General features: G+C 45.9%; 1 protein-coding gene across 1 annotated transcript in view; it reads left to right on the top strand.

The window, feature by feature from the left end:
• Positions 1-17,810, top strand: part of EFHD1 (EF-hand domain family member D1) — a 47,076-nt gene that overhangs the window by 14,029 nt on the left and 15,237 nt on the right. The window contains exon 2 of the mRNA XM_039490045.1: positions 15,327-15,474. Coding sequence (XP_039345979.1) covers positions 15,327-15,474 — 148 coding nt within the window. The remainder of the gene's footprint in view (positions 1-15,326; positions 15,475-17,810) is intronic.

Here is a 17,810-nt window from a genome sequence, read left to right as displayed (position 1 = left end):
CAAGGGGAGTTTGCTGCCGGAGGGGACAGTGGGCCTTTCCCCCAGAGCTCACTGCTGCCAGTGCGGGGAGGGCTGTGTGTGTGTGTGGGGGGGTCCTCTCCGGCCCCAGCTGTGGGTAGCATGCCTGCACCCCAAACTCCTCATTCCTGGTTCTGCCCCACCCCAGAGCCCTCACCCCACCCTGCACCTCAACCCTCTGCCCCAGTCCTGAGCCCCCTTCTGCACCATGAACCCCTCATCCCTGGTCCCACCCTGCAGCCCACACCCCAACCCTCTGAGCCCCTCCCACACCCCAAACCCCTCATTTCCAGCCTGCCCCCAGAGCCCTCACATTTTTACATTATTGTAAAAAAAATCTGTATCAGCTTACAAGGCGGGGAGGGTGAGGGCGGGACCTGGACCCCTTCTGGGCACCACTAAAAATTATACAAACCTGCTGTCCCTGCTATTAGAACTATTGGTGGAATTCATAAAAGTTGTCTCTGAATCACCTGTGTTCACCATAGACCCCATCTTGTGTTCCTTCAGTTGGATTTTAGCCTGAATGAGGTGAGGAAGATAGGGCACAATGTATCATGTCTGAAGGATGAGATTGGGCTGCTAGCCTTTGTGATACTAAACTTTCTCTTCCATTAACACACAAAGCCTCTAGGTTGTATAATACTACTAACATGCAACCCTGGAGACCTGACTTCTTTTAGCTGTAATCAGATGCACATCATAGGCAATACAAGGATCTCCACATGGCTGTTACCCAGGTGCTCCAGCCTGTTCAAGAGGGGGCAAGCCATGAGAGGGAAGTTCAGTCTCCAGGCCTATTCAGGAAGCTTTATTAAGCACTAGCCAAGTACACAAGCAGACTGTCTTGGCGATGTCCAGGCCTATTCAGGCGATGTCTTGGCGATGTCCAAAGAGCTTACAGTCCATGAGTTAAAAAAACAAACTACATAGGAAGTAGGAGATGATCAGGTGTGTATGACTTTTTCATGTACTTTTCCAGGTCTGTAACTACAAAACTGAGCCCTGGTCTACACTATGAGTTTAGGTCAAATTTAATAGCATTACATCAATTTAACCTTGCACCTGTCCACACAATGAAGCCATTTTTTCAGCTTAAATGGCTCTTAAAATCGATTTCTATATTCCTTCCCCCAACAAGGGGATTACTGCTGAAATCGACCTTACCGGGTCGAATTTGGGGTAGTGTGGACGCAATTCCACGGTATTGGCCTCCGGGAGCTATCCCAGAGTGCTCCATTGTGACCACTCTGGACAGCGCTCTCAACTCAGATGCACTGGCCAGGTAGACAGGAAAAGGCCCGTGAACTTTTGAATCTCATTTCCTGTTTGGCCAGCGTGGCAATCTGCAGGTGAGTGCAGATCTCATCAGCAAAGGTGACCATGATGGAGTCCCAGAATCACAAAAGAGCTCCAGCATGGACCGAATGGGAGGTACAGGATCTGATCGCTTCATGGGGAGACGAATCCGTGCTATCAGAACTCCGTTCCAAAAGACAAAATGCCCAAACATTTGAAAAAATCTCCAAGGGCATGAAGGACAGAGGCTATAACAGGGGCCTGCAGCAGTGCCGCATGAAGCCTACCAAAAAACCAGAGAGGCAAATGGCCACTCCGGGTCAGAGCCCCAGAGATGCCGCTTCTGTGATGTGCTGCATGCTATTCTAGGAGGTGCAGCCACCACTACCCCAACCCTGTGATTTGACTCTGTCAGTGGAGTAGCACACAACAGGGATGCGGGTCTTGGGGATGAGGAAGATAGCTCACAGCAAGCAAGCAGAGAAATCGTTTTCCCCGACAGCCAGGAACTGTTTCTCACTCTGGACCTGAAATCAGTACCCCCCCCCACCCCCCCAAGGCTGCCTCCTGGACCCGCCAGGCAGAGAAGGGACCTCTGGTGAGTGTACCTTTGTAAATATTATACGTGGTTTAAAAGCAAGTGTGTTTAATTATTAATTTGCCCTGGCATTCATGGCCAGTACAGCTACTGGAAAAGTCTTTTAACGTGTCTGGGGATGGAGTGGAAATCCTCCAGCGACATCGCCATAAAACTTGCCTGGATGTACTCCCAAAGCTGTTGCAACAATGACTTTATTGCCTCTGCAAGCGGTGATTGAAGGGGGGAGAGGAGGGTGGCTAGCTTACAGGGAGGTAGAGTGAACCAAGGCGGGGGTGGGGGTGTTTCATCAAGGAGAAACAAACAGAACTTTCACACTGTAGCCTGGCCAGTCATGAAACTGGTTTTCAAAGCTTCTCTGATGTGCACTGCGCCCTCCTGTACTCTGCTAACCGCCCTGGTCTCTGGCTGCGTGTAATCAGCGGCCAGGCGATTTGCCTCAACCTCCCACTCGGCCATAAACTTCTCACAGATATTATGGAGCACAGCAAGCAGTAATAACAATGGGAATATTGGTTTCACTGAGGTCTATCCGAGTCAGTAAACTGTGTCGGCGTGCTTTTAACTGTCCAAATGCACATTCTACCACCATTCTGCACTTGCTTAGCCTCTAGTTGAACAGCTCCTGACTACTGTCCAGGCTGCCTGTGTATGCCTTCATGAGCCATGGCATTAAGGGGTAGGCTGGGTCCTCAAGGATAACTGTAGGCATTTCAACATCCCCAACTGTTATTTTCTGGTCTGGGAAGAAAGTCCCTTGCTGCAGCTTTTGAAACAGACCAGAGTTCCTTAAGATGCAAGAGTCATGTACCTTTCCCGGCCATCCCACCTTGATGTTGGTGAAACATCCCTTGTGATCCACCAGTGCTTGCAGCACCACTGAAAAGTACCCCTTTCAGTTTATGTACTTGCTGCCTTGGTGCTCCAGTGCCAAGATAGGGATATGGGTTCCATCTATTGCCCCACCACAGTTGGGGAATCCCATTGCAGCAAAGCCATCCACTATGATCTGCACATTTTCCAGAGTCACAGCCCTTGATATCAGCAGCTTTTTAATTGAGTTGGCTACTTGGATCACAGCAGCCCCCACAGTAGATTTGCCCACTCCAAATTGATGCCCGACTGACTGGTAGCTGTCTGGTGTTGCAAGCTTCCATGGGGCTATCGCCACTCGCTTGTGAACTGTGAGGGCTGCTCTCAACTTGGTGGTATTGCGCTTCAGGGCAGGGGAAAGCAAGTCACAAAGTTCCATGAAAGTGCCCTTATGCATGCAAAAGTTTTGCAGCCACTGGGAATCGTCCCAGACATGCAACACTATGCGGTCCCACCAGTCTGTCCTTGTTTCCCAGGCCCAGAATCAGCGTTCCACGGCATGAACCTGCCCCATTAACACCATAATGTCCACATTGCCAGGGCCCATACTTTGAGAGAAGACTGTGTCCATGTCCTCATCACTCTCGTCACCCCGCTGCCAGCGCCTCCTCGCCTGATTTTGCTTTTGCAGGTTCTGGTGCTGCATATACTACAGGATAATGTGTGTGTTGTTTACAGTGCTCATTATTGCTGCGGTGATATGAGCAGCTCCATGCTTGCTGTGCTATGGCGTCTGTGCTGGAAAAAAAGTGTAAAATAATAGTCTGCCGTTGCTCTGACGGAGGGAGGGGTGACTGACGACATGGCTTACAGGGTTGGTTTACAGGGAATTAAAATCAACAAAGGGGGTGGGTTTGCATCAAGGAGAAACCCACACAACTGTCACACAGAATGGCCCCCTCAAGGATTGGGCTCAAAACCCTGGGTTTAGCAGGCCAATGCTCAAACCACTGAGCTATCCCTCTCCCCACTATTCATGGAGGGAGGCAGGGGAGCAAATGAATACAAAACCAATCTGGTCTCTTTCTTGTTTTGATCCTCTCCATCTCTCTTATACATCTTAGTTTGGCAGCAGATGGTGCAGTACGACTGCTAGCCATCATCGTCTCCTTGCTGCTCCCCAGAAGACAGTGCAGTACGACTGCCGCAGGACTGAATCGGAGACGAAACTTAAAGAGAATGACCCGGAGTCACTCCCATTTATGTCCAGGTGCCCCTGACAGACCTCACCAAGTTTGGCTAAAAGAGCACCTAGGATATGACGACCATGGCTACCAGTCATAATGCACCATCTGCTGCCAAAAGGCAATGAGCTGCTGCTGTGTAGCAATGCAGTACCATGTCTGCCAACACCCAGGAGACATACGGTGAGCTGAGCAGGACCATGCTTGCCGTGGTATGGCGTCTGCACGAGTAACCCAGGAAAAAAGGCTCGAAATGATTGTCTGCCATTGCTTTCACGGAGGGAGTGAGGCGGTGCCTGTCGACATGTACCCAGAGCCACCTGTGACAATGTCTTTGCCCCATCAAGCATTGGGAGCTCAACCCAGAATTCCAGTGGGTAGCGGAGACTGCAGGAACTGTGGGATAGCTACCACAGTGCAACACTCCGGAAGTCAATGCTAGCCCCAATACCGTGGATGCACTCCGCCAAGTTAATGGTCTTAAGTGGGGACACACACAATCGACTGTACAAAATAGACTTCGATTTCTATAAATTCAACCTAATTTCATAGTGTAGACATACCCTGAATTCCTTTGCCCCACAGGGTGGCAATAAATAGAGGTAATCTTCAGTGATGTGATCATGTCTGTTAAGAGCAGGATTGGGAGCCACTTACAATAGATACTGGCAGTGAGCAAAAATTGATACGTGTTGAAAGCTTAGCATGTAATGAGCTAGATGTAATGGGTTTCATAATCCATTACAGATACCCTGAGCTGTATAATCCCTCCCCTTCCTGAAACTCTCCACGGAGCTATATACAGTGGCTAAAGTAGATTGAAAAAAGAGGAGGTGCTTTGCCTCTTCTCCTAAAAGAACTGCATTCCTTACCTAGATGTTCCCACAAAATATGGGTTCCCAAACCATGGCCCATATGCTACCAGTGACCTGTGGATAGCTGGCTGGTCACATGTTGCTGGGCTGCCTCCCTGCTTTGAACTTTTAAAGTACATAAAAGGAAACTCTTTAGCTTTCAAGTATTTGTGTTAAAGTAGGTACTATAAGTTTTAACCAAGATCATGACCCCCATTGTGCTGGGTGCTTTTATCAAGCATGTTGTGAAGTCTGTCCTTGCCGTGAAAAATGTAAAAGCCAAATAGTAAAGATGAAGGGAAGACTCAGAGGTCACATGACTTACCTAAGGTCACACTACAGGTTAGAGGCAAAGCTGGGAATGGAACCCAGGTTTCCTGCATCCCACTCAGTGCCCTGTCCACTGGACCACTGATGTCCCTGCCTTGTCTGTTTTTAATAGCCATCATTTGCAATCTGTCAACTATCTGTGTAGCTGTACAGTAGTTGATGCCTAAGTGTGGACAGGAGCAAGACAGGCTCAACTGGTGCAAACTTTGGCTTGCTCATTTGTGTATGTTTAGGGTCAGCCCTAGTGCCACTGATTGCTGAGTGTAGACAAGACCTATGTATCCTGCATAAGGAACTGCTGTAGTCACAACAGGAATGTTTGATTATATGGATTGGCTGCCCGCCCGCTCTCATTACTAATTATAAATGGCAAGGGAGCTGGTCTTCAGGAGACTCTCAAAGATGCAAATGGGAGTTGGGCACCAAACTGCCCTTTAGGATGTGATCCACTCTGTGGAAAATCTGAGTATCTTGATCTCCTAGAGATGAGAGAGGGCAGCCCATACAACTGAACAACTTTAAAGTCAATGTTGTTCATGTTTTAACTGCCCTGCCATCCACATGAACTGGAGAATCCAAGACAGGGATAATGAGCAACTGTAACTCTCTGGCAACCTGAAATGTAGATGGGTACTTCCTATGTAAGGATAAGCAAAGGAACAGTGTTAACTTTTTTTTTTTTAAACTTGGAGAGCTGAAATATAGGCTGTTTAAAACAATGAGTCCATTAAATAGAGATCTGGTGTAAGTGTGAAATGTAGAATTTGTATTTGAATACTAATCTGTTAAACTTAGGTGGAAAATATTTCATGTATCATGAAGACAGTCCCAGCTGAATGTTAATTTCTCTTTGCCAAAACCCTAGTAGAAGTTAGGCCGCATGGTCTCCCTTCTCAAATGTGACCTGCAAAGTGGGGGAAATGGTTTTGCTTTTTTGCTATATAAAGAAGGCAGGAGGTTCTCCCCTGCTTTTATTTTAATGCTAATATAGGAACATGGGACTAACATACTAGATTAGACCTATAGTCTATCTAGTCCATATTGAGTCATGGTAAGGGCACCTGCAGTATTGACATAATGGTGTTTGCTCTAGTTATGATTTCCCCAGATTTTAGTTGTAGCAAACACTATTAATGTCAACAAGGAGTACCTTAATTCTGGGATTTCCTAACTTCTTAATGCTTCACTCTGCAACTTTATTTGTGTGGAATTCACCCATGACTGTGGCTTCTGTTGCTGCCCCTGGCAGGTGAAACTCCTTAAACAAAAGGTAGTTAAAAGCAGATTCTCCTAAACTTCAAGGCCCTGCTCCTATGACTTGAGCACCATATGGCTCAAGTGCAGGTTCACTGTGGGACAGACGGGAGCTCTGAGTTAAACCCAGGTGGTGGAAGACCCTGGAAGTGAAGGGAAGAGGGTGCATACCAGTGATACTGAAGCCTCAGTGGTTCAGGAGCCAAATTAGCGAGCCACATTACCCAAAAGAGCCACAGTGGTGTGAATTCATGGTTCTATTTACTATTGTTCCGTGTATTCATATTTAAACAGTATGACGGGGGGAAATATTTAGTTTATATATTATTTCACAGCAAAATGACTGCCCAAGTATTATTTTATCAACGACAATTGGTTAATTATATAGTAAAAGCATCCTGATTGGCTAATAATTAAATTAGTGTTTTAATATCATGAGCTGCAAAGAGCCACAGGAGGCGCATTAAAGAGCCGCTTGCGGATCAAGAGCCTCGGTCTGAGTATCGCTGGTGAACACTGACCTGAACTTAGGTGCAAAATGATTCTGGTTTTGGGGGGGCTCTAGTCTAGAGAAAACTGTCTTTAATGCTTGCCCAGTTGTGACTCGGTTTTGTTGAGACTCTCATGTCCCTTGGGAGGAAACTCACAGTTGCAAGTTATATAACAACAAACACCCATTCCCTTCCCTTTCCCCTAGGGTGTCAATGCTTGAATTTTTCCCCACTATAATTTCCTGTTGCTAAGGGTGACAATGGTGGGAACCCTATGTCATCCAAAATTGTTCATAGCCGTTTTAGCAGTGGGAGCTACAGGGCTTGTTTACTGTAAACTTACCCCTTACTAACCAGTGCTAGTGTAGACAAGGCCTCTGGTGACTGCAAGAACTACTGTATGCTCCCCTGGCAGAGGGACCAGGAAGTCTGCAGCTCAGACTAATTATAATCTGTAACCTAATTAGCTTTTTATTTTAACAATATGAGAATACTATTTTAACCATTATAATCGATTCCTCCTGGACTCTTACAAACTCTCTGGAGAGTCTAAGCCTTACAGCTCACCTTGGCATAATCTTCTAGCCTGGGCAAATGGCAGACCAGCGTTACAGCATAGAGACATGAATCTGAGAACTGAACTTCATCCTCTGTCATCCATGCCATGTCTCCACCAGGGAAATTTGGGAGGAGAATGCCCATTGTTTCATCTTAACCCTAGTAGAAACGGAAAATGTCAATAAGGCTCCAGTGTTCTTAACACATGTTAATTAAACCTGCTCCTTGAGTGCTAAACAGATAAGGATTTAGTTTTAAACTCTCTTTCATTCATTCATTCATTCATGCCCGTCACCCCAACCAGGGTATGGGCCGCCAACAACAGATCTCCATAGTCTCTCTTTGCGTGCTGTAAATAGAAACACCCAGCCCTGCAGTGGGAATTACCTTATGGCTCTGTAGCACTTCTCGGCCTTCTGGCTGGGAAAGCATTATCTAAATTGTATCTGTTCTTATCAGTTTAATATCTCTTGCCCTCCCAATACTAAATAAGAAACTTCCTCAGTGTAGGAGACTTCTCTCATCTCTTCTCACCCCTCAACTCTTACTCCTTCCTCCTTTACTTCCCTTTGCCACCATCAAATTGCCCACATGGGAGTAGCATTTGTTCCCTGCTAATCTGTTGCTCTTTCTGATAGGCCTCTACTCTGACTCTACTGGTTGCTTTGCCTGAACTACAGTCTCCCTGTTGGGACTAGCAGAGGAAGTGGCAAGAGTAGCGTAGCCGTACAGGTGCATCTACACTGGGAAAAATCAGATACATAACTTGTCATTGCTCCTGCCCCACAGCTTATCTACAATATGGAACTCCAGCACTGCTGCCATTGTCACAAACCTCCCATGTCTGTAACAGTCAGCACAAGGGCTTGTGGAAATGCATGAGTGTCAAGTACACCAGTGGGATGGCACTTGCTCTGAGCAAGGCTATCTATTGTGCATTCCACTGCTGTGATTCTGTACTGGTACAGTACAAATGCAGACTATGCAGGATTTGCTTATCAGCTGCCTGCAGGTCTGAGTGCTCCCAGCGGGACCGGCAAGATTAACAAATGGCCCAATGTATAATGAAAAATACAACTCTGTATACAAGTGAGTTTTGAAATATTGTCCCTCCATGGCACCACTCCTCCTCTAAAAATACCTGGGTGTCTGAGTGCTGCCTCATCACCATCTCCCACAAATATGAGCTCTGAAAGAATGGGCACTCTAGCTGATATAGCTTCTTCTCTCCCCCGCCCCCCCCCATATGCCCAAGTAAATACACTTGCCTCTAAGGTACTCCAGCACCCACTTGTTCTCCTGCACCTCCACTTTGCTGCTCCTCAATATGGCACTCAATTGACTAGCTTCCTCCAATGCTCTGTAGATGGTGGATGGCTGCTCCACCACTCAATTTACAGTAAAATTGGTCAGAGATTTTTAGGGATCTGGAAGGAGCTTAGATGACGTCCCTATAAGGGAGATTCCACAAGGGCAGGTGGCATACAAAATGGTGCTGCAGCAGGGCCAAGGAGCATGCAGGGCTCTAACTATGAGTTTCAAAGGGCTGATTTCATCAGGCTGAATAGAGATGCATCTGTGGCTGAGTGGGTTGTATTTCCTGTTAACACTTTGAGTACTTGTACCCACAAGGCTAGTTGCAGCACCAGAGGCCTCAGTGGAACACAAGGATGCATGCGTCTCTGTTGAATCATACAAACATCTCTCTCTTAGATAGCATGGCCATGTGGCTCTGAAGTACTGGAGTAACCTTACCAAGATTATATTATATCTTAAGCCTGTTTGGGTGGGTGGTATGTTTGTAGTCCGGGATTTACAGGATGTAATTTTCATTCTGCAGGATGTGTAATGAGTTTTCAAGTCTGGAAGAACAAGTCCTCTTCCCTACCCCCACTCCTCATCCATCTGGGGAAGGGGTCTTTCCAGCTATCAAATCCGCCATACAGTTCATAACCATTCCTGTGTTTCAGAGCTGGCTCTCAGAGGGCTCTGTAAGTAGGAATGCTTTCTGATATTGTATTCCTGAGCAGTTGTTATCCCCTGCCTCACTCTTAGTGAAATGAGAGCAGAGTGGTTACAGAAAATCCAGAGGTTAAACTGTTTTGGAAAGCCCTGCTCTGAAGGCTGGACCTGGCTCTGCAAACTGAACACCTATTGTGCTACTGGTACAATGTCACTTTGCCATCTCAGCCCACTACCGACAAGACCTAATTTCTCACAATCCCGGCTTTGTGCTGCCTGTTTGTTGCAATGACGGAGCCATGAAGCTGTGCCTGATGGTTCCAGGACCCAAGTACAGTTGGTTAACCCCTTCAGGGCCAGCCCTTCTACTGTAAGGCTGGCTTAGCATGCTGAGGGGTCAAATGAGTGCTGTCATACGAAGAGGCAGCAGTTATAGCTGGCAAACTAGCCGCCTGATGTCATGAAATAAGAAGCCAGAATCAAACTGAGTTTTTGGTAGTGGGATGTCTAATTTTTAGACTAAAACAATGCTGAAGTGAGCATACAATACAAGATGTACAGTACATCTGTTTCTTTTGTAGCTATATAACCCACATTTTAAGGAGTCGTGTGAACAATAATCAGGGATGCCAATGCTGCCTTACTTTATTCCCCATCACCACAGGTGCACTCATCAAACTGGGAAATGCCATCCAGCTAAGGATAAAGACCCCAATCTGGAAACAAATGTTTCATTCAGCAGCAAAAATTACTGAGTGTGACATGTCGACTCCCTGTTGTAGTGATATTTACAGACCTGGCAGGAAGAACACTGTAAAGTCTTGCATGTTGTCTAACAGCAGATGAACTTGCTAATGCTAAACGAGTTGTCTGAAGAATGAGATCATCCCATGCCTTTTAGGGAATCTGCGCACAGTCCATCACTTTTATGAGGAGTGGAGGAACTCTAGGCGTGTGCCCTCCTCCTGCTTCAGCTTTGAATTAACGGACTCCTCTTTAAAAGGTGATGTGTCCTATGTCAGGAATCCAGATGGGAAATATTCATTCCAGTCCTATTTCTAGTCAGTCTTCTGATATACATGTCATGGAGACAGCACTGGATGCTCTGGTCAGGGCTTGAAAAACATAACATGCTTCTTTCTAGCCACAGAGAAATACCAGACCCCTTGCCACTTAATGCTCCTCCTCTCCCTGCACTTAAAAAGAATAACCATTGGATACTATATTTTGTTACCATATCAATCAAATTGCTGTGCCACTTTTTAAAATACAACTTAATACTAAGGCAGGTAATACACTAAAAAATATTTATTTAGTTAAATTAGTAAACTTCCTGTCCCCACTCCATTTTTTCTGCAATGAACCATACTGTAGCTTTTTTCCTAAGTTGTCATGTCTGTTTACAATCTCTCTCTCTCTCTCTCTCCTTATCAATTTCTCTATTTTTCTTCTGTTTCTGCCCCCTTTCCCAAAATGCTCTGTATACCTCTGTGGATTCATGTACCCTTTTTTTTTTTTTTCCTCATAAGCTCTGGACAGGAAACGGGAGTGAGGGGAGAGCTTGAGGAAGGTTCTGCTGTGAAGCAAACATGGGAGGGATTCAGGGATCATACACTTTCCTTTATTCCAATCAATTCCTTCTTCAGCACTGGAAGAAATTGACACTTTCTGTTTGGTCATTGTCACATGACAACCCCCATACTTCCCCATCAGCATTTTTCTTCATGCCTCCTTTCTTCTACCAACAAAGCCCCAGTGCATCCATTCACCACCAATCATATGCCCCCATCCATGCACCCGCTACCATGCAAGTGGAAACTTTATCATGTGTATAATAGCCAGGAGACTACGCATAAAACTTTCAAAAGTAACTTAGGCTCCTAAGTAACTAGGTGCTTCTGAAAATTTTACTCTAAATCTACTGGCCATAGACCAATCTAAAAGTTTTTTGGGTTTTTTTGTTTTTGTTTTTTTTGGTGGAAGGGGCACTAGCCAAGAGTGATGGTCAAGCAAGAAGCCAAGCCAACTTTCCTCCTCCCCCCGCCCCTTTCAAGCTGCTGGAAAAGGGGAGGGCGCTGGGGATTCCTTTTAGGGTGCCATCCCTGGATCCACAATGGGAAAAGGAGGAAAGCTCCGTAGCAGACTCTGGCACTTAGTGTTCTGACAAACTTTGAAGCCATCCCAACCCACTGGAGAAGCAGCATTCTCCATTTTCCCCTGTGTGTATTCAGTCTTGTGGATGGGGGGACAGTACTGATTGTACCCTCACCTCACTCTGTTCACTCCATGCAACAGCTAAGAGACCAGCAGCTTTGTTCATGCTCCTTTCTAATGCAGCTTCTTTTTTAATTGTGTAAGTTTCTTAATTGGATTGAGCTTCCTCTAAGGGAACTGTGATTATGTTGCTCTTAAAGTCTGGGAAGGCTGGTTTTTGTTTTAACGTAACTCATGGTGAGTGAAACGTGAAGGATGGGAAGATTTGACTTGCTCTGACCAAAGAGGAAAGCTTAAAAGCTGTCACTGGGACTTTCTGAAGCCATCAAAAGTATTGAACAAACTTAAGAATTCTGAAATGTTTGAAGGTAGTGAAGTTGAGAATGGATTGGGGGGAAGAGTATAGGGTAAAAGAAAAAAATGGGATGTACAGTAGTGTTGCTTGCCCTCAGTCAGACTTCTCCCTCCCGTCCCCCTTCCTTCCACTTGGGAAACTCACCCAGCTCCTGCCATTCTGCTGTGGTTTCTTATCTAAGTTACACACTGAATCCCTGTTCAGAGTGATGCTGTGCTCTTGTCAGCCAGCCAGTGCTGCAACTGGCAGAGATCCTTTCCTTATTCATTCAGCATTAGAGCTCCTTTCTTTGCTTTCTCAGCTCCAATTCACTCATCACCCCTTTTGCCTTAATTACAATGCACTTCCTTCTCCTCTCCCTCTCTCCTGGAGTAAATGTGGTTCTCTAGGTATAAGGAAGAAGACCAGTGGGGAATCTGTGTGATCGTAAGTCACCTCAGTTATCAAAAGTTCATCTATTAACACTTTAAATCCATTGGCTTTTACAACGGAAGACTCAGTGCTGTTCCCCTCTAAAGTAAGAGTAAAAGCCCTATGAGCACATGCCTGAAGCCCACAGCAAAGCACGAAAAGGCACTACTGTAAAAGACTTGGTGTGGCACATGCTGCTAGAAAATCATTTTTTTTTTTTATATTTTAAAGATCAGACCAGCATAGTATGTCCATGTAATGTCTTAGATATCATCTTGCTGGTTCCTTCTGAACTGGGATATCTGCTGACTTAAGAGAAACAGCAGTTTTGCTGATGTGAAATTTAACAGTGAAGGGCTCTCTTCTGTTTCAGAATCTAGGAAGTCAACAGTTTAGCCTACAGCAGTCTGTGTCTGCACCAAGAGCTGCTTGTCTTCAGTTTATTGCCCACAGCTGCTACCTTCAATCTGTTTATGACAGACCTTTGAAAGTCAATAGATTGCTCCATACTTTTCCTTTAACTTGCCAGATACCCTGCAGCAGACCCCCATTTCTGGCTCCCTGTGCATTCCTAAAGTGATCCTTTATTCTGTGTAAGGAGCAGAATCTCACCTCTCTCCTCACCCTAAAAGTTCCTACTGGCCCCCCATTAGTGAGTGTCACAGTTACTGGGCTGTAAATGTGCAGACTCACCCCCTGTGGTGCCTCCTGCTGGTCTGTTCCGGGAATTAGCTCGTTTCAGCTCCAGAGTGCCCTCTGTAGGCTGGTGATCCACCTGTCCTCGGGACTTGTGTCCCTCCCTGGGCCATGGTGCCCCTTTAACTGGGGTGCTGCCCCTGGCAGTACCCCAACAATCTGGGTCTCCCTTCCCTGGGGAACCCTCAACCCACTATCCACACCTCGCCTCAATATAAGGCTACTGCCAGTCATCATCTAGCCCCACACCCTGGGACAGACTACAGTATCAGCCTACTCATCACTGGCAAGGAAGGTTTGGACCTGCTGCCTTGGCCTACCCCTGGGCTGCCCTCTGCAACCCCCAGTAAACCTTTTAGCCCAATACTAGGCCGCAGCCTGGGGCTTTCCAGGCTGGAGCTCCTCAGCCTGTCCCCAGCCCTGCTCCACTCAGGTACTCTGTCTCTAGCTCCCTGCAGCCAGGCCCTTCTCCCTCTACAGGCAGAGGGAGACTACTTGGGCTTCTGGCTCCTAGCCTCTTATAGGGGTCAGCTGGGCCTGATTGGGGCATGGCCACAGCTGAGCCTACTTTCCCCAATCAGCCCAGGCTTCTTGCCCCAGCCACAGCTCTCTCCTGGGCTGTTTCAAGCCCTTCAGGGCAGGAGCAGGGGACCACCCTGCTACATGGGCTATCTGCTCCTCTCCTCTCTCCTGGTCTCTTTGTGGTATACCTCTTCTCAGATCAAGGGGCTCTAACCAGCTCCTTTCTAGAGGAAGAATCCTGTGATTCTTCAACTCTCGGACCAAGCCTTGAGTTGCACTCTCTGGGTACTAACCATGATTACCTCAGTAGGCCTGACTTTTTCTTCAATACCTGCAGTTCTGTTCACTCCAGGATCAGTGGTTAAGACAATGACCAAAGAATGTATTTTGAACAAAACTGTTTCAGAGAAAAGATCTTATAAAAAATAAACAGAATGTACACACATCTACCTTACCAGGTGCCTCCCCATCTCCCACAACCATCAGGCTTCTGGTAGGTTTAAGCTTCCTATGGACTCCCAAAACTGTTAGGGTCTGGGGGACCAGTCTCTTCCCTTCATTGACAAAACAGTTCTCTTTTCCCCAGCACCAGAGTGTCACTTTAAATCTTGTCCTGTTCTTTGACCTCTCTTCTCAGAGAACAAGTCCACTTCCGAACTGTTTATAGTCCTTTGATCGGTTAGTTCCCAGTGCTGGCAAAACAGCTGTATAACTTCCAGTTGGAGCCTGGAAGTAGGCCACTGTGCTGTAATTGCCCCCCAAGTATTTGAGAGGTTGCTTAGCTATAGCTCTCCTCTTGTTTCCCTGATGGTCTTCCCAATAGTCACCTAGTAAGCTGGCTCAGTACATTCATACAGAAAAGTCTTAACTCTTACTATACGGTAACTTTATTGACCGGGTCACACACAGTATTCATAAAATTTATTACAGAATCAGTATTCTTAAATGATATAGCATCTCTGTTACAGGGAGCCCTTCAAATGGTAAAATAGCTGTGCCAGAGTATTTTGGCTTCCTGTTGGTTGAGTGACAGTCCTGGGTTGTTTTTTTTTTTTTGTTTTTTGTTTTTTGTTTTAAATTCTAAAGTAGTGTGAAAGACCTTTGCTGGAATAGACACTTCTAGGCGTGGCTTTGGGTAGCTCTCTGGTACGTGCCTGGCATACAGTATTGACTTGAATCCTCTAGTACACTTGTGCATGGTGTCGAGCATTGAGTTGTAAGAATGCATGGATAGACACACATCTTGCAGGCATGGTGAGGTGTTTATTTACATTACCAATGGGCAAGGGCCTAAAGTCTGGTAGTGGTGGTGTGGGTTCCTCCCTACTCCCTCCCTTCATATTTCTGGCACAGTTGCTCCAAAGTCACTTCTGTATTTTTTCCTACAGAGTAATCTGCTTTTATCCTAGGAAGCTAATTTCAAAGGCCTCATGTGACTTCCCCAAACTTAACAGATTTCAACAGCTGGTTTGGTCACCATATCCCTGAGCATGGATCGTGTGTGTGTGTGTGTGTGTGTGTGTGTGTGTGTGTTTTCTGTCTTCACACTTCATTCTCTGGAGGAATGTCCTAAGAACACATTGCCTAGAGTGTCAGTAATTAGACGATCGCTTACCTATGCTGTGAAACTAAGCTTTGAAAATTCCCCGTGTTGTCAGTGTAGCAGGGGGTGTGACAAATGCTGACCTTTACCCTCTATCCCCTCAGGTATGACTCTGGAAAGGATGGGTATATAGACCTAATGGAGCTGAAACTGATGATGGAGAAGCTGGGAGCTCCTCAGACCCATCTGGGCCTGAAAAACATGATCAAGGAAGTTGATGAGGATTTTGATGGCAAGCTCAGCTTCCGTGAGGTAAGGATCAGCAAAGTATCTAATGTGGGGCTGCATAGCCAGGCAATAGCAATCGGGAACACTACCGCTGCATCCTTTCTCTGAACTGAGCTGTGCTAGATCTTTCTTCCTCCTTCTAACCTGGCCAAGATTCTTCTAAGCCTGAGATAGCTCGACAAGCTATGCGGTAGTGGAAGGGCAATCAGTAGGGGAGAGAAGTAGGCAGACTCTGTTGCATGAAGCACGGTGTAACTGAATGACAAAATGCAACTCATTATTCATGGGGAATTCTGTGCCAAAAAATTAATTCTGTGCACAATATTTTAAAATTCTGCATATTTTATTTGTCAAAATAACACAATATAATCATGCCAGTTTCAATTATGTTGGTAATTTATTTTGAAATATTTGTCAACAAGTATGTCTGCAAGCTTGTTGATCTCTATTCCAAACCCTGTGTCTAATGCAGTTTAATACACTTATCACAGCTCTGAGCTGGATGGGAACAGTTTTTACTTTTGACTGAGGATAACTTAAGGCTAATGATTTAGCAGTTAAATAATTAGTGTTGACTTGAGCAACAGTGTCATCCAATATACTTATAGCTGTCCCTTTTTTAGGATGCCGTGGCAGGTGTTAATCAGTTGCAGGGAGTTGTTTTGTTTCTGGGAGCTTTCTTCTGCCCTTTCTGCCCCTAAAAGGGGTCATGCTTATCCTCCTGCCTCAAGCAGGCAGAGCAGGGCTCTATAACTTATCAAAGGGGATTTCTGTTGTCTCCTCAATCAAGTCTCTGAACCCTCAACTGTTCGGACCTGTAACTTTCAATTCAAAAGTGCCAGGGAATTCTGGCAGCTGCTGTGCAGGAGGGTGTGAACAAAGGGTAAGCAGCAGCTGGACACTTAACAGATGCAGTATGCTGGGTAGGAAGGGGCATGAGTAGACTAGGACAGCAGCAACTGAGTGCAGACAGCTGCTTGCTAGGCTGGCAAAGGATATGAACAAAGATGAGTGAAGATGAGGAAAGCAGCAGCTGTTAAAGTCACATTGTAGTGCCTCAATGCTAGCACATCTGAGCTACTGCTTCTGAAAAGTCAGCTTGCTCAGCAACTCTAAACGTCAGTCTCTGTATTCAGTTGGGTGTGTTTGCCACCACATCCATTGTGAAAAATTTAATTGCTGATAGTTTACATTGTAAACTAGTTGGTCACTAATTCATGTAAAACATCAATCCCTCCGTGGCAATGGCTGAGATGTAGAGCAGCCTGGTGATGTCTCCGTCGGTGCGTGGTCAGAAAAGGCTGTGTGTGTTGTGAAACCACAGGGAAATCTAATGTGGTAGAAGCAGGGAATCAATTTGTTTTTAAGACCTTTTTTTTTTTTTTTTTTAAATGCAGAAAAATGTAAATACTGCCTGCCTACTTTTTCTGTTTGGATTTGACTCTACTTCTCTGGTATAGCATGTCCCTAGCCACATGCTTATAGCACATGCCTATTGGACCATATATGCACACACTATTTTCTGTGATGCACGAGTGTTCCTACCATCATCTGGCGGAACAGACTTACTCAGAATGAGGGTAACCACTGTGTCTTCACTCACTATGTCAGTTTCACTAGATGAAATCCCAGCATAGGTGGGAAGTGCTGGCTTAATCTCACCTATGTAAGCAGTCCTCTGCTTAAGTCACTGCTTAAGTACCCTGTCTATCTGGCATAGGAGGTCAGGCTTTCTGGAAGCCCCTCACCTAAACACATCTCACTGCATGCTACTTTCTCACCAGCATCCACTTGTGCGCACTGAAAAGTGGCGTGTTGGAACTGTGATCATGTCTTGGAACAATGCACTTGGCAAGTGTGCTGCCAGCTGACCCAAAGCAGATGGCTGGACGCTTGTTAGCAGGAGGGTGTACCAGCTACAGCTTAACTTTTTAAGAACACAGTGATATCAGAACAAGGATACAAACATGTTAGAGAGCAGGGTATTACTGGTTCTTGCAAGAAAAATAGAAGAACTGAAAGTCTGTCTCTGAGTCTAGGTCAGCAGTGGCACTGGGGCAGGGAAAAAAGCCTGCCCGTTTTACAATAAATTGGACTCTCTTTGGGGGCTCTATCAATGGAGTCTGAGATAATTCTGGATGGTACTAAGGAATCTAATGGAGCAGAATACCACATCTGTGGCCCCAGGTGAGACTAGGGATGAAGACAAGAAATGGAAGCTGCATGGATACTATGCTGTGATGACAAGACCTCTTCAGATAGTTCCAGGTTCATGAAAGCGACTGCTTGAGGGGCAAGGGTCCCTCTACAACAGGTATATGTTGCTTTTTTGATTTTTCTGTTGGGGCCTGGTTTTGCAT

Source organism: Mauremys reevesii, linkage group 9, assembly GCF_016161935.1.
Source record: "Mauremys reevesii isolate NIE-2019 linkage group 9, ASM1616193v1, whole genome shotgun sequence".
NCBI classification, from domain to species: domain Eukaryota; kingdom Metazoa; phylum Chordata; order Testudines; family Geoemydidae; genus Mauremys; species Mauremys reevesii.
Note: the sequence above shows the minus strand (reverse complement) of the source record. Positions and strands in the feature narration are given on the sequence as shown.